Consider the following 26,104-nt stretch of genomic DNA (forward strand, 5'->3'; position numbering starts at 1 on the left):
AGAACTTTATTTGCTTCCCCTTGTCAATTCCATTATATACTATTAAAAATATTTTATTATGGTGGATGGGAGGGAGACTGGGAGGACAGAGGGGAGGCTGCAATCAGGATGTAAAGTAAATAAACTAATTTTTAAAGACTAAAGGTCTAAACTGAATGTACTTTATATGCTCAAACTTGAAAAATGCTTTATTAGGACATATTAGTTACACAGAGTGATGAGTTCATTACTTTTTCATATAAGCACATCCTGTGCTTCATCATGGTCACCCTCCTCCCTCTTGTCCTCCTCACAAGCCTCTTAGTCTTCTTCCTCTTTCCAATTAGCCCCATCAACTTTCATGTCTTTTTTCTCTGTGACCCAGTAAGCTTCATTAGGGTTCAGAGGGACACGGGTGGCAGTTTGTTTGCTGGTAGCCACACGACTGAATGAGCTCAGCCAGGCATCTAAGTATCTAAGATCTGTAAGAAAATACAAGGAACTACACTTTCAGGGAAATGTATCCCTGGGTGAAATCATAATTCTATCTAGAAAATGGAAGAGATACTCTCTGAGGATATTTTCTTCTCAGTTCTGGAAACTGATAGACAGTTTCTCCCTTAGTTATTTTTGACATTGTTTGCAGTAATTAATTCTGTTGCTCCTGCTGCAGTTGACATGATGATCACAGCTCTGGATGGAGATATCAAATGTTTCAAGTTGTAATGCAGAGTTTAGCTGTCCCTCATAACACACCTCTCTCTCTCTCTCTCTCTCTCTCTCTCTCTCTCTCTCACACACACACACACACACACATATGCACACACAGACCATCACAGTGAGTTAGGAGGTGAGCGTGATGTAAACATGAAAATGCTTGCTGGGTGGCACAAACCTTTTATCTCAGAACTCGAGAGGCAGAGGCAGGTGAATTTAAAGCAAGCCTGATCTACTTTTAGCAAATTCCAGGCTAGCCAGAGTTATATGGTGAAACCTTGTCTCAAAAAAAAAAAAAAAAAAAATGGGGTGGGCAGGACATTTGATGACCTGTATTTAAACATATGCATTTTAATTTCTTGTAATGTTTGTAATGTTATACTTGTTTCCAGGACGCTCCCATGGGGGAAACACAATAAAGTCTTTATGGGACTATGTGTATTATTTCTTCTAATTGTAATAATTGCATGAGAATCTGCAATTATTACAAAAAGGTTTAACTTAAGAATGAAAATATTAAAAGGAAAATAATTCAATTAAAAATACTTAACACTTCAATTGACCGGATAAAGGAGTCGTGTTCCGGGTACCCACATCAATTCTTGGAGTTCTGATGCTCTCTTCTTGTCTTTGTGGGCACTTATGTTCATTCGAACATACCCCCTATTTACATATGCACATAATTAAAAATAATAAATGAGTAGAAACCACGATGAAGGGGAAACGTAAGGGTTCTTGGGAAAGTCAGTTGTGTTGGATGAGTGTTCTGCTACAGCAGACAAGAAAGGAGTGCTTCACTGAAGCAGACACAGGAGAGGATGTTCTGCCAGAGCAGGCACATGAAAGGACACGTGATGAAGGATTCCTCGCTAATGACACACATGTATTGGTCCGCCTTACACTGAGTAGTTGACCCGCATTTGTCAGGACTCCAGAAACTCACCAAAAAACCTGTGGTGTGCTGTGGCTTCTTGCTGCGCTGCATCCGTGAACTCAGGCACAGTGATGTCAGCTGAGACCGACTGACCTGCCGAGGCGAGACGCATGGAGGACACGTGATGTTTGGGGGGAGTTTAAATAGGACTTAATGGACAGAGACCAAGGCCGAGCTTCCCCCTTACCTTTCTTTTCCAGTACCTTGGTGGGTGGAGCGCTAGAAGGGAGGTTAAAGTGTTTTGGGACCATCATTACAAGTAGGCATTGAAAAAAATCAAAGTTACAACACGAGGTTTCGTTTATCTTGGTTACTTTTTCTGTCACTATGATCAATCACCCCCGTCAAAAGAAAGTTAAAGATGTATTTAGCCCTGTATGGAGGCAAATGCCTTTAATCCCAGCACTGGAGACAGAGGCTGAATTCAGGATCCACCCTGGTCTACAGAATGAGTTCCAGGATAACTAAGGCTACATAGAGAAACCATGTCTCAAAAAACAAAAACAAAACAGATGAGAACAAAAAAGGAGGGATCTTCCCACATCTTTGACCTAGTCGAGACAGTCCCTCACAAGTGTGATAAGTGTGCCTGAAGGGTTTGTCTCACAGAAACTTCCAGGTCCTATTAAGTTGACAGTCACCACTAACTTATTTTTACACTATTGCAGCCCCTAAAATACCAATAGGATTGGGACTGTCAGATCCAGAAGAGCTGTGACAATGGGGTTGGCTTAGTTACTTTTCCCTTGCTTTGTTGAAACACCATGACAAAAGCATAGAAGAGTTTATCTGGACTTATGATTCCCGAGGGTCAAGAGACTGCCCTGACAGGAACAGCAAGCATGGAAGTTAGAGCTCAAAGCAGACTGGCTCACAACTGGAGCTGTAAGTAGGAGGGAGGCAGAGAAAATAAAGAAATAGAAATGTGGCTTTCATTTGTCCAGTGACATACTTTCTCCTTTCATACCTTTGAGACCTACACAAAACTGGGGGCCAAGAACAAACAGCCAACCCTGTGGGAGCTGTTCTCATTCAAACCACCACAGTAGTCAACAGTAGCCCTGCACCAGTGTTCTGTTTCTAAGACACCACTTTAGAGGCTTTCCTCTGAGCACTTGGTGACTCTCTCAAATGAAAGTGGTGGTAGATTAGATGCCACTGCCAACAGAGTCTCTTTCTTACAACACCAAACACTATTAGGTCTGATTCTTTATTTTTTTTTTTCTTGATTGCTTGTTGAGTCAGGGTTTCTCTGTGTAGCCCTGGTTGTCCTGGAACTCCCTCTGTAGACCAGGCTGGCCTTGAACTCACAAAGATCCACCTGCCTCTACCTCCCCAGTGCTGGGATTAAAAGCTTGCATCGCCGCTGCCCAGCAGTTTTCTTGATCCTTGGCAAGTGTATAACCTAAGTATTGGGATAACTTTTTTTTGAAGAAAGAAAAAACCTATTTACTTGCTTATTTGTATGTATGTAAGTACATTGTAGCTGGCTGCCCTCAAACGCCCAAAGATCTGCCTGCCTCTTCCTTGAGTGCTGAGATCGCAGGCACCGCTACAGCCCTGGCTTGTGTTTATGCTTTTGAACGGCAAAGCTTACTGCTTCCAGGGCCAGGCACTGTCCTCCTGAGACAGCACCGCCTTCTGTCAGTCTTCCTGTTTCGTCATCTGCTAAAGACTCTTCCAGCCAGTTTCTCGGAGCAACTGTGGGAGTCACAGCAGGTAACATGCATAACCAATTCGTAATTTTCTGAGAATGAAAGAATGTTTTATTACTTATTTTTATTCAGGGAAAGTTAAAGGCCAAAATTACCCAGACAGATCATTTTCCAGAAGATGAGAATAGATTGCACCGCAGCTGTTTGAGTCCTGCAAGTGAGCTCTTGCTACCAACTCCCTGGCTTTCATTTTGGGAATTTTATAAGTTACTATTAACACAAAGTGATACGTTAGCAAAGCTTAAGAGTGTGGCAGTGAGTGTCTGGGAGTCTGTCCCTTTCTGCCTCTTACCATCTGTTGACTTCCAGGTCTCACCCCAGAAGTGGCTGCAACTTGAAAACATTTATTGAAAACCTTGTGGCACTTATTCCTCCATTTCACAGATATTATTATCCTTTTCTGGTATCTTATTAATTTTGTTTAAAAATACCTTTCTTTCTTTTGTTGTTAAACACTGAGATATATATAGCTTTAATAATCTATAAAAAGCCATAGCTGGGTACGGTGGCACATTCCTTATGTAGCCAGAAGCAATGGGTCTGGATGTCTCTTCCCAAGATCAGGAGCTGTGTCTGAGTCCTTGTCATCAGCTCCAGATAGCCAGGCCTTTGCCGTGAGGCCACTGTCTCTACAGTCCTTTCCCTCTGGGCTGGTGTGACCCAATCACTTAACAGTATGTGGGGACTGAGAACAGCTTTCAGCCTCCTCTACTCAGCTACAAAAGGGGCTTCAGAACACTAAGAATTTCCTTAGAAATAAGTTCCATAAAAATTCAACTTAACAACAACAAAAGTCTTTTAATTTAGCTTCCATGGAGTCTGCTGCAGCCACTCTCTCCACGACATCATACAGGGATGATGGTTTCTGCTCCGCCACTCTTATCCTCACTGTGGACGGGATTTCCATCCCTTTCTCCCTTTTGGAATGACCGAGGGGTGGGGACCCGGAAGCCACTCCTGCCGATGTGCTCCAGTGGCGGGGGCTCTGCTTTGCAGTGTCAGCAGGCACACTCCCAAGGAAGCCACTGCTCTGTACAGAACGCCATGCTGAGTTAGAACGCCCTTGTTCACAGGCTCCCAGCAGGAAATGCTTATTTATAGAATGGAGTTCATGAATCCATTTGGGTAGGAGGAGGAGGTGGCTGTCCCGTGTGCCTTTCGGTGCTTTTGCTACTGGTTACAAGTAGTATGCCAGTGCTGCATACTATAACAGTCTTCCCTGGCCTTTACAATTTCTCTTCCCTAAAGTTATATGCCATTCATTTTTAACCAATATGAAATCACCTGGAGCTGCTGCTCTAGGTGCCTGTTCTGCACATGTCCTTTTAAAGCACCATGAAGAATGGAAAAACAAAAAAACAAAACAAAACAAAAAGCTGTTTGGCATGTTGTCACCTTTACAGATCACCATAGAAAGCATGTCTAAAACCACAGAAAGCATAAAACACAGACCTGTGCTCACACACAGAGTTGGATGAGGTAATTGCTGTGGGGAGGGGACACAGGAAAAGCTGGCTTGAGACGGTCTGGAGATCAGAGGCCTGTAACCCCGCACTGAAGCAGGACTGCCAGCCTCAACTGCAAAGTGAGTTCAAGGTTAGCCTGGGCTACAGCGAGACCCTGTCTCAAAGCAAACAAATGAACAAAAGCTGCAGTTGTGGCTTGGGTGTGATTTGGGGGATATAAAAAAGAGGTGAGTGACCAGGAAGAACCGCAAAACTCATATGCTGGAGTGAGCTACCAGATCATAGTTATTCTGTCCCGTGAAAGTGCTCCCAAGGATACCGGCCTGGTCCTGTTTCTGTGAAAAGACAGGGTGACCATGGCAACTCTGAGAAAACATTTAGGTGGTCTTTGCTTATGGATCAGTTCATTTCCGTCCCGGTGGGAAGCCTGCTGGCATGCAGGAAGACATGGTGCTGGAGAAGTAGCTGAGAGTTCTACAGCGGGTGCTGGCAGCAGAAAGAGGGCAACGCTGGGCCTGACTTGGGCTTTTGGAACCCAAAACCCATTCCCTTCCTCCAATAGGCCATACCTCCTCATTTTTCTCAAGTAATGCCGCCCACTGATGACCGAGCACTCAAATACATGAGCCTGTGGGGGCCATTATCTATTCAGACCACTGTAGGAGAACCCCAGACTTAGTAGACCCTGAGACCTTAGCACAACTGACTCCATGATGGAAGTACCATTCAGGCTGTAAAACTCAGCACACAGACAGCACCACCTGCTAAACTAAAACAGGCCTAATCCACCAAAATCCAGAGTCTGGGAAAGTGTCTAAATGTACTAACCTTGCTTCCTTAGCTTCTGTGGTTTGCTCCTATGTAGGGGTTAGAAAAATTACTGCAGAGAACAGCATGCGACTCCTGTCCTTGCGGTTCCCCGTTGCAGGAACACTGATTCTGCAGATGGTTATCATGGAAGGAATCTCTCCCCCAGAGAACAGAGGGGGCGGGGAAGGGCAGGAAAGGCCACTATTCTCTACCCCAGGGGCCAGGGAGATAGAGAAGCTGCTTCCCTCCAAGGGAGGGCTGATAACATTCACTGACATTGTCTTTAACAATGGTCTGAGGCTCCTTCAGTCTGGAATGCCTTCCACAGCTGAAAGCAAGTAAATCCAGAGGGCAAATACCTGCTTCCTTCCACAGACCTGTCATCATGAAGGTGATCTTCTCGGTTGCTGTCCTTGTTCTAGCCATCTCAGGGTGGACTTCCTTTGCAGTTGGTGAGTTATGAATTCCTGCCCTATCCACATTCTCTGCAGTCTATCTAATCTATGGGGATATTAGAGATGTAAATGCCATTAGATTCATTCGTTCGTTCCTTCATTCATGGGGCTGGAGATTGAATACCTTGTTTATACCTGCTAAGCATTGTACCATTTAGCTATAGCCACAGTTACCATTTAAATTTATTCGATCCTTAATTCCTCATTTTACAGATGAAGTAGAAATCTGGAGAAAGAAAAGATTCGTACAGTGTCACTGGTATCAAAACTGGGAGTTGGATCCCAGAGTTTGGAATCCAGAGCCACTGTTTTTCCAAAATACTAGTTTATCAAGAGGACACTCACCTAGGAAGCACTCACCCCCACAGTTCTTATCTGGACATATCTCAAGCCCAAAAGGAACTTCAGTAGGCTCTGTAGGAGACAGATTTTATTCTGGCTAATGACTGACAGTGTTTAGCAAATGCAGCACCCACACTTAACAGTAGAGGCTCTGGGAGCCCCACACATTCCTTTTTCATTTAAACTTTTTTTTTTCTCAGCATTTGCCACATCAGTGGTAGCTATCAGTGTGGCCCATTTGCCAGATGTCTCGTCTGCAACAGAACACTGGTTAGCAACAGGACTTCTTTTATTGCAAGTCTGAGAGAACGTCTGCTTAGTAACAGCTTAAATTACTGTAAGACACCATCCACATTACCCCCAGGATCTTTAATGCCATCCAGAGCCCAGCACTAGCTTATTACATATCCAAGAAATATATACTGTGTGGTGCAAACTAAGCTAGATACCGTGAATGGCAGTAATGTCCCTGGACTCACAGCAGGACACACCAATGGTGGAAGATACAGTGATATCATGACCCATGCCAAGTATAAATAACTATTCTCATAAATGACTCAAGAAGAAAGTACATTAAGAGTGTGAAGATGAGGCTGGAGAGATGACTCAGCTGTTAAGAGCACTGACTGCTCTTCCAGAGGTCCTGAGTTCAATTCCCAGCAACCACATGATGTCTTACAACCATCTGTAATGGGATCTGATGCCCTCTTCTGGTGTGTCTGAAGACAGCAACAGTATACTCACATACATGAAGTAAATAAATAAATCTTTTTTTAAAAAGTGTGAAGATGTCAGGCATGGTGGTCTACACCTTTAATCCCAACAGGAGGCAGAGGCAAGCAGATCTCTGTGAATTTAAGCTTGAGACCAGCCTGGTCTACAGAGTTCCAGGACAGTCAGGACTATGTAGAGAGACCCTGTTTTTCAATGACTTGAAATTATATGACTCAACTATAATTAATTATGTATGATTCTTCTATAATTACATGTAGACTAGTGAAACTCGACGTCCTTTAAGGTGTCTCAGTATTAGTATTACAGATAATTTATAACCTAAAATATATTTTCTTAACCAACCGATACAAATACAAGTGGCAGGGATGGTTGAGGGTTGCTCAGTAGAGTGCTTGCGTAGCATGCAAAGTCCTGGGCTCCATCCCTAGGGCCACATAACACAGAGGCACACATCTGTAATAGTAGCGTACAGAAGGTAGAGGCAGTAGGCTCAGAAGTTCAAAGTCATTCTGGACTTACACAGTAATCTCAAAGCCAGCCTAGACTATACACCCCTAAAGAAAGAAGGGCAGTGGGAAAAGCTGTGTAGCAGAATAAAAGGGACTAGTTGTCAGGAGAGAGTAGAAAAGGGGGATGTGGAGGGTACAGGGAGGAATATTGCCAAAGAGCTTTCCTTTAAGGTTTATGTGCACGAGTGTTGCTCTGACATGCACATAGGTGGACCATGCTTGTGAATTGGCACTGCTTGTTCACTGCTTTTAGAGACAAGAAAAGGGCTCTGGAGTTATGAGTGGTTGTGAGCCATTGTTTGGGTGATGGGAACTGAACCTGAGTCTTCTATCAGAGCAATAAGTGCTCTTAACTGCAGAGCCACCTCTGCAGCCTCAAAAAATAGTTTATATTTATTTAAAAAATCTTTATGAAACCCAGAACTACAAAAAAATGATATATGCAAATTTTTAAAATGATGAAAAGTTAAAACCTATGAATTCTAAGTTATTTCCCCATGAAGTGGATGGACCAGATCTGTTTCACTCCTGACTTCGTTCCTGTAGAGGTCAGCTTGTGCTAAGGAACCCCTGGGCTCTAATGCCGGGATGGGATGCTCCTGAATGATGATCAGGGTCCCCTTTACCTAACCTTTTCCCTGAGGTCATAGACAGGGCAGTAACTTTTCTGTACATGCTTCCATCTTCCAGATTTCTTCCTTCCTATGAACTTCCACATGACCGAGGAGCTTCTACAAGAGACAAAGGTGAGCTCTCCTTCCTAGGTTCCATAAACAGGAACAGAGAGAGAGAGAACCAGCTTCCCTCCCAGCTCTTCCTGGGAGGTGGGGAGCAGGAGTGACTTGCTTGGGAACATCATAATGATAAGAGAGTCCAAGTGAGTGCAACTTACTTGGTTGCCCCTTGGAGCTTTCCTACTCATTACTCCAATCTGCATGCTACCTATGAGAACCACCAGTAAATGCATGAGGAGATCGTGGCTCAAATTCAGGTTGGTCCCATGCTGGTGTGAACATTATTTCCACAGTGATAATCAGGATGTTTATACATCACTCTCACACACAAACCCCAAGATGTCAACACTTCCTCTGAACTGTGTTAAGTGTGTGTGTGCTGCTATTTAAGACATTGCAGAGTGTAAGTCACTCACCAATGCTTATAAGAAATTCCAATGTTTGCCAGGCATGATGTCTCATGTTAGTTCTAGCACTGGGGAGACACAGGTAGAAAGTTCTATGTGAGTCTCAGGCTAGCCTAGTATACATAGTTGGTTCCAGGACAGCTAGGGCTATGCAAACAGCAAAAATAAAATTAAGGGCTGGAGAGATGGCTCAGTGGTTAAGTGCACTGACTGCTCTTCAAGAGGTCCTGAGTTCAAATCCCAGCAACCACATGGTGGCTCACAACCCTCTGTAATGAGATTTGATGCCTTCTTCTGGTGTGTCTGAAGACAGCTACAGTGTACTCATATATAACAGATAAATAAATTTTTTAAAAAAAGAAAAATTAAAAGAAGAAACTCCCTCCATCATTATAAATTTCTTTCCCTTTTTCTTAAAAAAATATTTAAATTTATGTGTGTCTATATGAGTACACACCACATGTATATAGGTACCCATGGAGACCAGAAGGTCCCCTGGAGCTGGAGTTACAGGCAGTTGTGAGCCATCTGGTATGGGAGCTGGAAACCGAACTCAAATCCTCTGGAGAGCAGCAGGTGCTGAGCCATCTCTCCAGCTCCAGAAAGGTCTGTTTGGAAAGACATCTCCCAGCTCTTACTTTCTATACTAACAATGACACCTGGTGGTTTGTAGAGCAGAGACTTTCTCATAAGGAAGAGGTGGGTGGCTAGGAAATGCACAGAACACCTACCATAGTTATGTAGGTAACAGTGGTAAGGACAGGATGAATGTGGAGGATCTGAAGCCTGGCTTCTGAACTCCTGGTCTAATGTCCTTACTCCATCCTCCATTCCTGCCACCACTAACAATGGCTAAAGGGCCTGGAGGGAGATGAAGGATGCAGTGTTCTGTGTCTCACTTCAGGCCTTGTGCATCAAGAACATACAGACGTGCTGGATACTTAGCTACTTCAAGCTCAGTGAGCCTATATGTGGCAGTAACCAAGTTACCTACTCGGGGGAGTGCCATCTCTGCTCGGGAATTCTGTGAGTCCCCATTTTATTATTCCCTGTCTCAGCCAACTCCCATTAGAGCTTTCCTTCACACACCTCTCCATTACTTGCTTTTGCATTTCTTCCCTCTCTCCTCTTGCTCCCCAAAGTTGAATGGGATCCTGTTCCAATAATGCAGAAACAGAAAGCCACAGAGGTCAGAGTGCAGTGTCTGGCATGGACAATGACCAAATGGAGGGAACTCAGTAGCAAGTAGGAACAGCATTCAGACCATGTGACCATAGCCCAGTTGGTTCACCAGGCTACAGGACAGCCTAATGAAGCAGAGATGGGCTGGTGAGATGGCTCCGGAGAGAGAGGCACTTGACACCAAGCCTGATGACTTGGTGTTTGATCCTAGGGACTCACATGGTAGAAGGACAGCCCTAAATTCCAAAAGTGGTCCTCTGACTTCCACACACACACCACATCACAGGCATGTACACAAACACCTTCTCATGCACACACACAAAAATGTGTAATTAAAACACGTCTTAAAGAGGAGGAGGGAGGATGGGCATAAACCAAGGAATGAAGAAGAGTAAGAGGAGGAGGGTGGGGGAGAAGGAGGAAGGTGGGGGAGAAGGAGGAAGGTGGGTGATAGGTCTGCCCAACTAATGTTTTATTGGTCTTTAAATAATAATTATTCCCCAACATAGTTTTTTTTTTTAAGGTTTACTTATTCTTGTATATGTGAGTACACTGTAGCTGTCTTCAGACACACCAGAAGAGGGCATCAGATATCATTACAGATGGTTGTGAGCCACCATGTAGTTACTGGGATTTGAACTCAGGACCTCTGGAAGAACAGTCAGTGCTCTTAACCACTGAGCCATCTCTCTAGCCCCCAAGGCAACTCTTATAAGGACAACATTTAATTGGGGCTGGCTTAGAGATTCAGTCCATTATTATCAAGTCGGGAACATGGCAGCGTCCAGGCAGGCATGGTTCAGGAGAAGCTAAGAGTTTTACATCTTCATCTGAAGGCTGGCTTCCTGGCAGCTAGGTATTGAAGCCCATGTCCACAGTGACACACCTACTCCAACAAAGCCATACCTCCAAATAGTGCCACTCCCTGGGCCAAGCATATACAAATCATCACACTTGCCAACTGTGTCCTCAGAGAAAGCTTCTTTTGGTCATATCTATCCTTTTCCCTTCTCTCACTTAATCTGAAGTTCCGCCTTCCTCTCTCCCCTGTCCAGTCACAGGCTCTAGCTTTTTACTACCCAATCAGGGATTATTAGGAAACATTTTTTACAGCACTCCGTCCGGTCAATACAATGCCCATGTCCAGACTGCAACCTGACCTTGGAGTACAGAAGTCAGCATCTGAATGCACAACACACAAGACCAACCCCTACATTAAAGCAATCTAATCTGGATTCACAGCAATTACAAATGAAAATGTGAGATATTCCCTCTTCTCTTTGAGCTGTCACTACCATACAAACTATGCCTTTGTCTACTGTATACCAGTTAACACAGGCATAAATATTGTTGTCTTAAATCTGGAGAAAAAGATGTACAAAAAAAATTATTTCATTGTCTTTTGTAGTTTCATAAGAGCTCCCCATACTGGCTCTGTTTCTTCCAGTTTGTCTGTTTTAGTTGAAACAAGGTCTCATTTAAAAAAAAAATACACACACACACACACACACACACACACACAGACACACAGACACAAGCTGTGGAGGCATACACCTTTAATCCCAGCACTCACGAGGCAGAGGCAGGTGGATCTCTTTGAGTTTAAGGCCACCATGGTCTATACGGACTGAGTTCCAGGACAGCCAGGGCTACACAGAGAAACCCTGTATCAAAAACAAGAACAAAAAGTATTGTTTTATTTCAGTGTCTGTGTACATATGTTCACACATAGTACATGTAAATAGCATAGCACATGTAAATACAGGAGCCTATGGAAGCCAGAAGAGGTCATTGGATCCCCTGGAGCTAGAATTACAGGCTGTTGTAAGCTGCCCAAACTCACCCTCTTCTAACCTCCATGGGTACACATACACCCATGCAGGCAAACCACACATACACATCAAATAAATGCATCATATATAATTTCTTCAGTGTTATTAGCAAAATATCTCTTTCTTAACTTTGTTGAAGACTACCAAGAAAGAATTTGTGGTCATGGTTTATGTCAGTCCACAAAACAAAAATAATCATTTCAAGCTAGCTAGTGGTAGTGCACATCTTTGATCCCAGCACTCAGGAGGCAGAGGCAGGCTATCTTTGAGTTTCAGGACAGCCTGGTCTACAGATTGAGTTTCAGGACAGCCTGAACTGTTACACAGAGTAATCTTGGCTCAAAAAAACAAAAACAAAAACAAATAAGGGGCTGGAGAGATGGCTTGTGGTAAAGAGCACTGACAACTCTTCTAGAGGTCCTGAGTTCAAATCCCAGCAACCACATGGTGGCTCACAACCCTCTGTAATGAGATCTGATGCCCTCTTCTGGTGTGTCTGAAGACACTGTACTTATATAAATAAATAAATCTTTTAAAAAAACCCAACAATTTCATAATATAATTTTCCAGGTATGAAGACAGAACTGTAATTAAGGTGCATGATGGGCCATGTGTAAGTAAAGTCTCTTTTCCTTTTTCATTTTTAAGAGTAAAGCAAGAAATAAACATTATATGTCTCAACAGTGTAACAATCCATTCTCCTAAATTTTGAGTTAAACATTAAGACTATGTTAGTTTTCTCTAAAACTGTGTTAGAAGATATTTTATTCCTATAATTATTCCAGATGGTGCCAGATCTCTGGTACATAAGGAACACTGCAGACAAGTTAGTAGATACCTGGCAGAGCCTGGAAGCAATGTTATCATCCCCACTTCCCATATCTCTGGCAGAAAACAAGAACAAGTATCTCTTCCTCCTTCCTTCTAACAACCTTCTATCCCCTCGGGGCATTTGTTTGTTTGTTTGTTTGTTTTTGAGACAGAGTCTCACTATGTAGCCCTGGCTGTCCTGGAACTCTCTATGTAGACCAGATTGACCTTGTACCTGCCTCTGCCTCCAGAGTACTGGGACTAAAACCATTCATTTGTATCTTAATATTCATAAAACCTGACAGAAAAAAAAGGCAAAGACTAGTTTTACAGAAGAATGAGAAAAGTCAGATCTGAAATTCCAGCACTTGAGGAGACTACAGCAGGATTATAATTTTGAGGCTGGCCTTGCCTCCACAGTAAGACCTTGCAAAACAAAAATTAGGGATAGGATGTGCTCTTGGGCATGTTGGTGATCTAATTAACATGCAAAGCCTGCTCAAATGCTCTTGAATAACTGGACCAATTCAAATTGAAACAATAATTTACCAGCTATACTGGGAAAGGCTGGGAAGTATCCAGTGCTGATAGAGACAAGAGGACAGTGGTCTCACATGGCTGGGAGCAGGGAGGACATAAAGTCATTGTGGAGAACATCGGGTTTTAAGACGATGTAACAAATTAAGTACATGTGTATCTTATGGACCAAAATTTCCAAACCTTGAAAACTACAAAGATATGTTCTCAGCTTTGCAAAGTGACATACATGTCTATGGCGGTGTTTATCACGGTGTGAAGCAAGAGACTGAGTTCCTCCCCACAGCCTTGTACAGGTTCTCTATCGGTATCACATAACAGGAGAAGGGCTGGTCCTTATCGCTTATCCCCAACCATGTTTCTTGCCTAATATCACCCCCTTTACTGTTATTTTCTCTCCCAGATCCCTCACAGGATCTTTAAAGTCATAGTTCTTAACTACATCTCATATTCAAAGAAGCAGAGGTCTGGAGAGACCATGTGACTTACTTCAGACGCTGAGCTGGAAATATAGGTGGTGATAGGGACAAACTTTGAATGCAGATATCAAACTGATATTCCATTCCTCATACAGCCCTTGTTCTATCCCGGTGTGCCATACACGCCTAATTTAATGCTTCTACTTTCCATTGTCCTGCTAGAGTGGAATCCTCAGGACCACACAGGCACCCACATCCTCTCTGCCCATATCTACTCTGCTCTCTTTTTATCCTGCAATGAGATCAGAATGTCTCTAGTCGGCCTCAGTTCAGTGTGAAGCACCCTCCTGCTGGACTGTATGTGTGGTTACCAGTGCATTGGGCTTTTCTCTTAAATCTCACTGATTTCAATCCCTCTAAACAAACATTTCTCTTACAGGAAACCTCCTCGGATGAGTCTGAACACTAATAAAAGTTACTAAGTTCTCAGAGAGCCATGTGGAGCATGACTGACTCTTCAAAAATACCAAATTTGGGAGAGGGTCTGGAGTTCAGTGATAGAGTATACTAGTGTGTACATCAACATCTTAGGAGGTGTTAAAAGAGAACAGTTTCTTGAGAAGAACATCTTGGCAGTAGAAGATACTTGGATCAAATCTATTGGTTTCTTCAATAAATGATTCTTAGCATAAATTTGGCTAGTAAACATTTTCTCACTTAATTAGAACTTTTTGCTTTTTGGGACAAGTGGGTAGGGTTTGTTTGTTTGGTTGGTTGGTTTGAGACAGGGCTTCTCTGTGTAGCCCTGGCTGTTCTAGAACTTGCTGTGTAGACCAGGTTGTACTTGAACTCAGAGATCCAACTAGCCCTGACTCCCGAGGTCTGGAATTAGGATGTGTACCACCACCTGGCAAGAACTTTTTCAATATCAGATACTCAATGTTCTCATTCCTCTATATGCTCACACAAATTATGACCAAATAACCAAAGAAATGTAAAATGTGGGAATAAATATCTCAAGTAGCAGTGATATTTATAACCATATTTATATGACCAATATGTGATCATAATTGAGTTTGATTATGTGTCCTGTGAGTGATATAGCTCTCAGAACGTCTCATAAAAAGTGCACCATAAAAACGATACTGTGTACTGTGTATCTGTGTACCACAAGCATGTGCAATACTGCAGAAGCCAGAAGGTGTCGAATTCTCGGACGACGTGGAGCTATAAATGGTGTGAGCCACCATATAAATGCTAAGAATCAAACCTCAGTCCTCTGTAAGAACAGCAAGTTCTCATAACTGCTAAGCCACCTCTCTAGCTCCAAAGATATTTTAAAAAATTTATTTGTTATATTTATGAGTACACTGTAGCTGTTTTTAGACATACCAGAAGAGGGCATCAGATCCCATTACAAATAGTTGTAAGCCACCATGTGGTTGCTGGGAATTGAACTCAGGACTTCTGGAAGAACAGTCAGTCAGTGATCTTAACCGCTGAGCCATCTTTCCAGCCTGATGATGGTTTTTTTTTTTTTTTTTTTTTTTTTTTAATCGTGTATATGTGTCTTAAGTGTGAGTATATGCAGGTGCCTACAAAAACCAAGGCTGTGGGTCCTCCTAGAGCTTGGGAACCTGACATGGAGGTTGGGAATCAAACTTGGATTCTCTGCAAGAGCAGTTCATGTTCCTAACCACTGAGCCATGTCTCCAGATTGGAATTTGGAGTTCTGTTGAAAGAAAATTTGTTAAGTATAATATTGGGGCAATTCCTGGTGAAAATAGTGTTTCTCAATACTTCCCAGTAAGGTATCTTGTTTCAGTAAATATTAAAAATGTAAAGGCTCACAAACTTAAGCTGGGCCAGATGAAGCAGTTCTGCAATCCCAGGTACGTGAGAGACTGGGTCAGACAGAAGGATTGCAAATTCACAGCAAGCCTAGGCTACAGCAAGTTCAGAAACAGCCTGGACATGCTGTCTCTGGTAGAGCAATTGCCCAGTGTGTACAAGGCTCCCCAAACAACACAGAACCAACAATACAACATCAAAAATGCTCGAGAAGTACATACCCATTGTATTTAAAAAAAACAAAAAGAACACCTTTTGCAAGCTAGCCTTCATAGTACCAGAAGGCTGATGGGGGTTGGGTGGGAGTCATCAACACTTACCCAGCCGTGAACCCTGTAAACTAGAGTATTGACTGGAATGGCAAAACATGCCCCAAGGATGCAGTAGAGACACAAGCAGATGGAGTTGCCATTTACGTTCTGATTGGATTTGAGGCCTGCTTCATAGGAGGAAACACATGCCTGGTACTGTAAATCAGGTCAAGGGAGTGCAAATATTATTATAAGCCAGAGGACCAGGATGCCTGCTGCAGGATAATGCCTCTTAGCCACGTCAGGGAAACCGCACCCCATGAAATATGGTTTCCTAAACAAGATCTGCATAATGACATCAACTGTCGTGCTGACACTGACAGAAGAAATTTTTAAAGCTCTCCCCCACACCCACTGCCAATAGCTACAGATAATCAATGCCTGCTGAGAGAATCAGTTTTCTCTAGGGGAAGCTCTTGATAGCATATTCAATCCCAAGTGTTTAGCTGTACCCTGACTAATGCAGTATTGAAGTAACAGAATTAGAAAGCAGGCATATTTGGTTGCCACATTAAGCTAGTTTCTAGTAGCTCCTTAGATTATCAGTAGACCTAACCATTTGGCCTCCACCTACCGGCCATTCCTTTTTGCTTTTTTTTTTTTTTTTTTTTTTTTTTTCTTTTTGCAAGGGGTTGGTGGGGTGTTTGTTTAGACAGGATCTCGTTATGTAGTTCTGGCCAACCCAGAACTCACACTGTAGACCAAGCTGGCCTCCAATTCACAAGAGATCCACCTGCTTCTGCCTCTGCCTCTGGAGTGCTGGGATTAACAGTGTGACTTCACTGCCCAGCTCTTCCTTAGCTCTTAACAGTTCCAAATAAAGCCCTGCATCCTCCTTAACATCCTGCTGACAGCCCCTTCAGGCCTCTACTGGTACCCACATGCTGCACACAGCCATACAACACAAGCAGCACATCATAGATGGATTTTCATACTAGAGAGATGGCTCCGTGGTTAAGAGCACGGTAGTGAATGCTCTTCCTAAGAACCTGGGTTATAGTCCCAACACCCTGGTCTAAAGTCACGACCATCTTTAACTCTAGTTCCAGAGGATCCAGCGCCCTCTCCTGGATCCATAGGCCAAAGGAATGCACGTGGGACACAGACATGCAGGCAGAATATGCTTACACGTAACATTAGAAAAGAATTAAAAGTCTTTAAAAAAAATAATAAGGAAACGGACTGTCCTGAGGAAGATGCCTTATGTATGTAAACAAGCTGTCAGCGATGCAGCCGACCCCTCTAACTCACCAGGACTGCGGTGCTAGACTGTAGGACCCGGAGGGCTGCCCGGCCGCGTGCCTGAAGGACCCCAAAGGGTCCACGGGCTATCTAGCTCAGTGCCTGGTGACCAGGAGGATTGGCGGGAGTACCAGGTGATCCCAGAACCCAGTCCCTCATTGAAGCCAGAATAGCTGAGTCTGGGGTGGACTTTGGCAAGTAGTAGAGAAGCCCAGGTTGTACGGTTGTGTCCTAGAATATGGGGGCAACAGGAGGATTTGGAGCCAAGACATTGGGGAGCGGGGGAGGAGGAGGGAGAACAGGAGGCGTGGCTGCAAAAGTGAGGCAGAAGTGGAGTTGAGGGGCCAGCAACCACGTGACCGGCGTGGGCGATAAAGTGGCTTCCTTAGTTGGCCGGCAACTTGTGAAGTGTGTAAATGTCTCATAGGGCGTCAAGCCAGATTCTTGTGTAAACCAATAACTAAGAGAGCCCTAATCTAACTGGAACCACACCCTCTCTACAGGTCGCCTGTCCTCCCAAGAGACCACTTAGCAGTCTAGCCTTGGAATGGCTGGATCAGGTTCTTGCACTGATTCATCCAGCTAAATACTGTGGAAAGCCAGGTACGTACTAGGCTCCCTGCGTAGGGACTCAGGTGAAGATGGTGAGCCAAAAGGACTTGTGCTTCATGAGGCTGTCCTTTAATGAGGAATATTTAACTGAAAGGCAAATAGGATATAAACCAGGAGTGGAAGCACACAGGGATGTGAGCACTTCTTTACATAAAGAATTTCAGTCCAGAAAGGCTTGGAACTGAAAAAGCCCATGAAACTGGAGCAAAAGAGGTAAGGTGCTCCACATGAACCTAGAGATGTGCCGAGGGGACAGAAGTATCAAAAGAGCAGCAGGTCAACGTCTGGGAGACATGTGAGGACCTTTAGAGGGTTAATGAGGGGAATATATGATTAGCTTTCATTTCAGGAGCTGTAATGTACTTTAGAACAGATAGAGCGAGTAGAAAGTAAAAGCCTAGAAATCATTGAGTAGGGCATCACAGAAGTCCAGGACAAGGGGGGAATGGTAGTTATAAGGAAAAGACTTGTATGGACTTTTTGTCCTTACAAATTTGTATAGGTGAGATGTTTAGAACTTGGTAATAGTGTGGAGGAACTGGAGGTCTCACAGACATCCTCACGTACAGTTGGCCACACTGCTGTGTGACCTTCCAGAATATTAGATCAAATGGGTAATGCTGTCCCTGAACTGGTTAGGTGGGGCTTGGCTACATAGTTAGAATGGAACATTAGTAAGCTGTAAAGACGTGAGCAGAAGAAACTTGGGCATAGTTTTTGTTTGTTTGTTTTGGTCTTACCCTGGTACAACTTCCATGATGGCTAAACTATATTTAAGCTAAAAATAATGAGAATGGGGAGCTGGAGAGATGGCTCAGAGGTTAAGAGCACTAGTTGCTCTTCCAGAGGTCCTAAGTCCAATTTCCAGCAACCACATGGTGGCTCACAGCCATCTGTAATGGCATCTGACACCCTCTTCTGGTGTGTTTGAAGACAGCAATAGTGTACCCACATATATGAAATAAATAAATCTTTAAGAAATAACGATAATGAGGATATTACCTGCTTGTGCCCAGTGTGTGGCCCTAGACACCTTCTCTGTAATTGTTAACAAGATACATAACAAACACAAATGATAAATACATACAAATAACATGTAAGGTAGTAAGAAGCAGTGTGTGACCATGAAGCCTTTTTATTATCCTTCCAATTCTACATGAATAGAAAGCAGCTAGAGAACAGGGCCTAAAAAGAGGAAGCAGTCAAGCCCAGAGGTGATGGCACATGCCTTTAATTGTAGAGCTCAAGGGAGGCAGAGGCAGGCAGATCTGAGTTCAAGGCCAGCCTGGTCTACAGAGAGAGTTCCACGACAGCCAGGGCTACACAGAGAAACCCTGTCATGAAAATCCAGGAAAAAAAAAAAAAGGTAGAGACAGTCATTGTTGTCTTACGGCTAGGCTGTTCAAGAGTAGACATCATAAACCTAGTTTAAAACACACAAGAAGATAGGAGCTGGTGAGAGTGTTCAACTTCCATTTCTCTTCAGTGGAGAACCCCTTGGTGCCTTTTACTTGTGTAAAAAGAAAGTGTGTGTCACAGAGTAACCTGAGTGTCCCCTCTCTCATCTCACGAGTGCAAACAGACAAGTGACCGAGTGTCATACAGCCTTCCACTATAACACAGTAGAGCTCTGTGAGTGTCCTGGAAAGCCCTGCTACCCTGGCAAAGCTCCATGGTGGTTCCAGGGTAGAAGCTGCTAAGAGCTCAGTGCTATATAGTATTTAATCCGGCTCTCCAATGGCAGGGCTGAGATGACCTCCATCCTTCGAAGCCCTCAGGCTCTCCAACTCACACTAGCCCTGATCAAGCCTGATGCCGTGGCCCACCCACTGATTCTGGAGGTAAGAATGAACCCGAAGCCTCCACTGCACTGTTTCAGGTGACACAGGACCACTTGTGGCAACAAACACTCCAGTTGGATGCTGAGGTTAAAAACCTAGATGGATCAACGTCTAACCCCTGGGTCCCAGATAGTGGAATGGGGGGAAGGGGAGAACCAACTCTTGTAGGTTGTCATCATACACATACACACACATAAACACACACACAGTTAAGAAAAAAAGCTAGCCAAGCATGATGACACTCGACTTTAATTCTCCCAGCACCTGGCAGGCAGAGGCAGGCCTGGTCCACAGAGCGAGTTCTAGGATACCCAGAGCTACACAGAGAAACCCTGTCTCGGGGCTGGAGAGATGGCTCAGTGGTTAAGAACACTGACTGTTCTTCCAGAGGTCCTGAGTTCAAATCCCAGCAACCACATGGTGGCTCACAACCATCTGTAATGAAATCTGATGTCCTCTTCTGTTGTGTCTAAAGACAGAAACAGTGTACTTACATATAATAAATAAATTTAAAAAAGAAACCCTGTCTCAGAAAAGAGTAGGAAAGAAAAAGAGCTAAGAGCTGGGAAGTCTGATCCTAAGAAGACTGTACTCTTAGAGAGTTAGAGCATATCTAAAGTATAAGAAATAGAAGGTTTTACATTATTTTTAGTTATTTTATATGAGCACCAAGTCCTCACACCTGCAGAGCAAATCCCTTCATCTACTAAAACATCTTGGCTCAATTTTTTTTTTTTTTTTGTTTTGTTTTGGAACAAGGTTATTGTATAGCTACAGCTAGTTTGGAACTTGCTGTGTAGACCAGTTTGGCCTAGAACTTACAGGTACTAGGATCATGCCCAGCCCCAATTTAAAAAAAAAAAAAAATCTAGTCTCAGTCTCTCTCTATGTGTATGTATGTGTTATATTAGTTTAACTATTTAGTTTTAAGTAATACATATGTTAACATTCATTTCAGGCTAGAGAGATGGTTCAGCACTTAAGAATACTGGCTACTCTTCTAGAGGACCTAGGTTTAGGTCCCAGAGCCTATAAGTTGGCTTAGAACTATCTGTAACCCCAGTTCCAGGGAATCCAATATCCTTTTCTGGCTTCCTCAACACTAGGCACATACATGCTACACAGAAATACTTCAGGTCAAAACATTTCATAAGGTAATAAAGAGGGTTTTTTTTTTAATCATACATGTTTATTGTCTCACAATTTCATAGTTTAGAGGTCCAGTAGGTTTTCCTGGGTTATCTCCTGCTTAGGGTCTCCTGAGCCCAAAGACAAATTAGGTGGTGGTAGTGAACTTCTTTAGTCCCAGCACTCAGGAGACAGAGACAGGCAGATCACTGAGTTTGTGGCCAGCCTGGTCTACATAGTGAGTTCTACTCCAGCCAGGGCTACAAAGAGAAACCCTGTTTCAGAAAATATATTTAAAAAAAAAATGTCTAGGGATTTTCCAACTTCAAGATTGCTAAGCTTCTGGCCAAGCATGGTTAACTGTCCAGCTCTGAGCTTGCCAGTCAGTTTCCAGAGATAACCCACATTCCTCACACAGGACTGAGACAGGACAGTGGTGCAGCTAATCCTTCACATTTTTCAAACCTCTCTAGCTTTCAACTCTGGCCAGAGAAAACTGCTTTAAAAGGTCTGTGTGACTTTTTATTTCGTTTATTTATTTGTTTGTTTTGTGTGTGTATGAGAGAGAGAGAAAATGACAGTCATGTGTGTGCTGTGATGTATGTGTGCAGGTCAGAGGACAGCTTAAGGAAAGTTGTGACTTCCACAATGTGGGTCTTGAGGATTGAACTTGGGTCCTTAGACTTGACAGCAAGAGCGTTTACCCACTGAACAATCTTGCTGGCCCTTTATGTGACTATTTAGTCCAAGCAGGTGAACCTCCCTTTTAGCTAAAGCAGAATCAGCTTGTTAGTAACCTAAATTGTTTCATCAAAATCCCCTTATGTAACAAACATTGACACACTCACAGACCTGAGGACAAGGGTGAAAGACCCGAGCTGATGGTCAGTACTGGAATCAGTACAACCATCTGAAATGGCAGAGTGAATGGAACTGTCGAGGGGAGTTTAGACAACATGAGGCTGAATGACAAGATGTCAGTGAATTCTAGTATTAGGAAATGCTTCTCCTGAGAACTAGTTATCATAAGGTTAAGAAAGGCTCCCTGTGGTGTGTCATCCAGGAGAAACAGCAGGAGGTACAGTGTACATTACTCCAGAATGGCAGAAATCAGGCCTCAGCGGATGAGCAAACTGGAGAGCAGACGGGCGACAGTGATGCAGGTCCGGCTGCCCGCAGTGGCGGAACCAGAGAGAAGAGGTAGACGGTAGGGAAGGTAGAGCCGTGAGCACTGGGCTGAGGGGCACGTACTTTGTTCCATAGCAGAAACCACCCAGAACTTTCTGATCGGAGCACGACACGTGAACAAGCTGTGGAGTTTTGAATCAAATGTGATGGTGTAGAAAGAATGAGGAGAATGGGGAAGGGTTATTCAAGTGCTGTTCTGGGTAGTGAGGCCTAGGAACATTATTTTCTGTCCTCACATACCCCAGGCTCATGATCTAGCAGTGTAACTGAGATCTTGACCTTTGCCCTCTGTGTTAATCAGCTGTCTGCCACTGAGCCACACACAAACAAAGGGAAGATTCATCACCTTAGGGTTCACGGGTTTTACTCCAGAGCTGCTTATTCTGTGTCTCTGAGCCTGTGTTGGGAACAAACACTGGGGAGAAGTGTTCGCAGCATGGGCTAGGGTGTGAAGTGTGTACAGGGTCAGGTTCCAGAGTCCCCTTCAAGAGGACATTCGTGATGATACGTCCTTCAGGAAGGCCCACCTTCTCAGGTTAACACGGCCTTGGGGAAAGTGCCATCAACTGTCCTTAACATGAGCATGGTTGATGGGTACTCAACATCTAGACCGTCACACTCTTCTGCAGAACAGACACTTAAGTGGTCCTTCTAGATACCGTGAGCCCTGACTGATTTTCATCTCTGGGTTGGTTGGTTCTCCAGGCTGTTCATCAGCAGATTCTGAGCAACAAGTTCCTCATTGTACGAATGAGGGAACTGCAGTGGAAGCCAGAGGACTGCAGAAGGTTTTACCGAGAGCATGAAGGTAAGGTGTGTGTGTGTGTGTGTAATGTACAGGCAAGAGGACTGCCTTAGGTGTCAGTCACAGGGTGTGTATGTGTGTGTGTGTGTGTGTGTGTGTGTGTGTGTGTGTGTGTGAGTGTGTAATGTACAGGCAAGAGGACCACCTTAAGTGTCAGTCACAGGCTTTTTCCCCCCAACCAGACTCCCATCTCTAGCCTAGTAGACAAGTAGACTAGGCTGGCATGTCCCTGAGCCCCGAACATTCACCTGCCTCAAGCTCTGATTCGACAGTGTGTGCCCCATGCCTGACATGTGTATGTGTTCTGGGATCCAGCTCTGGTCCTCATGCCTGTAATGCAGGCCTTTTACTGGCCGAGCCATCTCCCTGACTCTTGTTTGTTCCGCACAGACTTCTCATTACAATCGTAACTTTCTATTCCCAGGAGAGATTTCCTGTAGAGTCCCAGTCAGAACTGTAACACTATGTCTTGGTACTGTCTGTGATTAACACCAAGTGAGCGTTCACCGTGTCAGGTGTCTCCCTTAAGCTTGGCATCTCATTAATTTTCTCAGACTTAGAAAAGGAAGCGGCAGGTGGTATCCTAGGTACTTCCCCACTGCTGTACAGGCAGTGTGTTCATTAAAACTGTCCTTCGATTTTTTTTTTTAAGTGATTTTGGATTTTTGAGAGTTTCTCCTTATGACCTTGGTTGTCCTGGAACTCACCAGGCTGGCTTTGAACTCACAGAGATACACCTGCCTCTGCCTCCCAACTGTTGGGATTAAAGGCTTATGCCATCCCTGTCCAACAGTTTGTTTTTTTTTGAGGCAGGTTCTCAGCATGTAGCCTTGGAACTTGCTCAATAAACCAGGCTAACCTCAAACTCAGAGAGGTCTGCCTCTTAAATGTTAAAGATATGCATAGCACAGGAAGACAGCTTTGCTTTGTTTTTTTGTTTATTTGTTTGTTTTCAGAAAAGTGTACAGCAGGTGGATCCCCATGAGTTCAAGGTCAGCTTGGTGTACATATTGAGTTCCATGGCAGCTAAGGTTATGTAGAGAGACCATCTCTCTCTCTCTCTTTCTCTCTCTCTCTCTCTCTCTCTCTCTCTCTCTCTCTCACACACACACACACACACACACACACACACACACACACGTAGAAAGGTAAAAATTCTTCCCAAATCATAGCAAGTTGATGTTATATCCTCAGGAAACAAAATTTGGAAGACATGTTAGAGAAAGTAATGGCTCAGTCAAAACCGTACAGATGAAGTGGCAGTCTAGTTCCACACTCAGAAATGTCAGGCTCCAAGGTTCTTGTTACCTCTCTGTAAACTAAACAGTGTGGCATTACAGGGAGTGAAAAATGAGAACCTTCTCTTGGGCACTAGGGTCTTATAAAGGTACTCTCTCTTTGCAGGGCGTTTTTTCTATCAGCGTCTGGTGGAGTTCATGACAAGGTACTTCTTTTTTTTTTTAATTATTTATTAATTACATACAGTGTTCTACATATATATCTGCATGTCAGAAGAGGGTACCAGATCTCATTACAGATGGTTGTGAGCCACCATGTGGTTGCTGGGAATTGAACTTAGGACCTTGGAAGAGCAGCCAGTGCTCTTAACCGTTGAGCCATCTCTCCAGCCCCCGACAAGGTACTTCTAATTTTGGTCCTAATACCTTTACATGCTGTGAGATACCTCCTCTTCTCTGTGAATAGAACTATCAATTTTATTTACCACTTTTTTTTTTTTAAAGATTTATTATGTTTATGTGAGTACACACCAGAAGAGGGCATCAGATCTCATTACAGATGGTTGTGAGCCACCATGTGGTTGCTGGGAATTGAACTCAGGACCTCTGAGAGAGCAGTCAGTGCTCTTAACCACTGAGCCGTCTCTCTAGTCCTCATTTACCACTTTTTAAAGATGTAATCACTGTCAAGCCTAAAGAAACATGACTGGACTCCCTTGACCCAATGGGCACCTGTTCTGTGGCTACTGGACCAGCGGCTGGGGTGGAACAGTGTTGGATGCTGCCTAGCAATCCTGTTGATCAGTAGTCCGCCTCTGCCCATCCCTTTCTTATAGCAGCATCTGTACTCGCTAGAAGGGGAAAGGAGCTCTCAGCATGCATAGTTCACTTTTATTCTCGCCCTGCTCACAAATATGTTCTAGACTAGGTGGTCATATCCCTTCCTTTCTTCTCAGTGGGCCCATCCGAGCCTACATCCTTGCCCACAAAGATGCCATCCAACGTTGGAGGACACTGATGGGACCCACCAGAGTATTTCAAGCACGCCACATAGCCCCAGATTCTATTCGTGGGAGTTTGGGCCTCACTGACACCCGAAATACTACCCATGGCTCAGGTGAGTCTAAACCTCTCGTTCCCAGCCACGGGTGAGGAAGGATATCTTGGGACAGGTGAGTAAACCCCATGGAGAGATTGACAGCCAGGGCTCCCTCCATTGAGCTTTGTTCCATGTATTTCTGGCCCTTTGTAGTGGTCTCAGCCACGTGGCCTGTGAGCTTGCTTTATCTGCCCCAGGACTGAGTGGTTCAGGTTGCTGAGCCTGAGTATGACTGTGTCTTGCTTACCTCCACCCTATGTTTTCTGGCGATAGCCCCCTTGCTTACCTCCACCCTGTTTTCTGGCGATAGCCCCTTCTCTTATCTGTCTTATTTTCTGAGCCGTGGTCCCAACCTTGCAGTCCTCCTGCCCCAACCTCCTAAGTAGTTCATCTCTACCTCTCCTCTTCTCACAGACTCTGTGGTTTCCGCCAGCAGAGAGATTGCAGCCTTCTTTCCTGACTTCAGCGAACAGCGCTGGTATGAGGAGGAGGAGCCCCAGCTGCGCTGTGGTCCTGTACACTACAGTGCAGAGGAAGGCATCCACTGTGCATCTGAAACAGGAGGCCCCAAACCAGCCTAGTAAAGTACACATCCCTGAGGACTGGTCGGTGTTCAGTCTTTCCTCTTAGGGTCAGGGAAGGTGAGCTGAAGGCACTGTCTCTGTTGGACCATACCTCCTGCTGGAAGATCTAACAGACAGCTCAGCTGCTGCAGACCAGCCTGTCTACCTCTTGTATGAAGTATTCATGGATGTTCAGGAAGGATGTGACGCCTCTATTTACAAAGGACTGTCCTCCTTCCTCAAGAAAGAGCCTGCTTTTGACTAGTCAGGAAAATGCAGTGCCTGTGTAACCAGCATCCATCCTGGCTTCCTTAATAAACCCTGTGAGACCGGATCCTCCAGGCTGGCAGTAATTCCTGTGCAGGCTTCCTCTCTGCCCTTCGCTGGAGTCCTTGCATCGGCACTGAAGCCAGGTTTTTGATCTGTGCTCACTGAAGAGTAAGACTCTCTCAGCGGGTGCATTATGTAGCACATAAATGCACTCATTCACCAAGTTCAGTGTGGACTCAAACCATGCTGTGTACCTTAGCATAAGGCTGTGCCCTAGGAAGAGGCTCCTCTTTGATCCAGGTGCCTCTGCTTCTGCCCAGTGAAGGTGTGTTTTAATGAGGCTGGGTAATAAGGCAGGATTTCTGATTTCCAC

At 44.2% G+C, this 26,104-nt stretch overlaps 2 protein-coding genes across 2 annotated transcripts; both read left to right on the top strand.

Moving 5' to 3' along the window:
* Positions 1–3,229: 3,229 nt before the first annotated feature.
* On the top strand, positions 3,230–14,276 carry SPINK8 (serine peptidase inhibitor Kazal type 8 (putative)). Its single transcript, XM_080934566.1, has 6 exons — positions 3,230–3,349; positions 5,997–6,073; positions 8,353–8,408; positions 9,708–9,829; positions 12,388–12,430; positions 14,023–14,276. Exons 2-6 carry the CDS (start codon positions 6,007–6,009, stop codon positions 14,050–14,052), a joined length of 318 nt encoding a protein of 105 aa, XP_080790692.1. The 5' UTR covers positions 3,230–3,349; positions 5,997–6,006; the 3' UTR covers positions 14,053–14,276.
* A 2,791-nt stretch (positions 14,277–17,067) lies between these two features.
* Positions 17,068–26,104, top strand: NME6 (NME/NM23 nucleoside diphosphate kinase 6). Its single transcript, XM_080934859.1, has 7 exons — positions 17,068–17,121; positions 17,491–17,590; positions 19,344–19,440; positions 22,462–22,564; positions 23,966–24,005; positions 24,756–24,916; positions 25,313–26,104. Exons 3-7 carry the CDS (start codon positions 19,351–19,353, stop codon positions 25,477–25,479), a joined length of 561 nt encoding a protein of 186 aa, XP_080790985.1. The 5' UTR covers positions 17,068–17,121; positions 17,491–17,590; positions 19,344–19,350; the 3' UTR covers positions 25,480–26,104.

This window comes from Micromys minutus, assembly GCF_963924665.1.
Source record: "Micromys minutus genome assembly, chromosome: 21".
In the NCBI taxonomy this organism is placed as follows: Eukaryota; Metazoa; Chordata; class Mammalia; order Rodentia; family Muridae; genus Micromys; species Micromys minutus.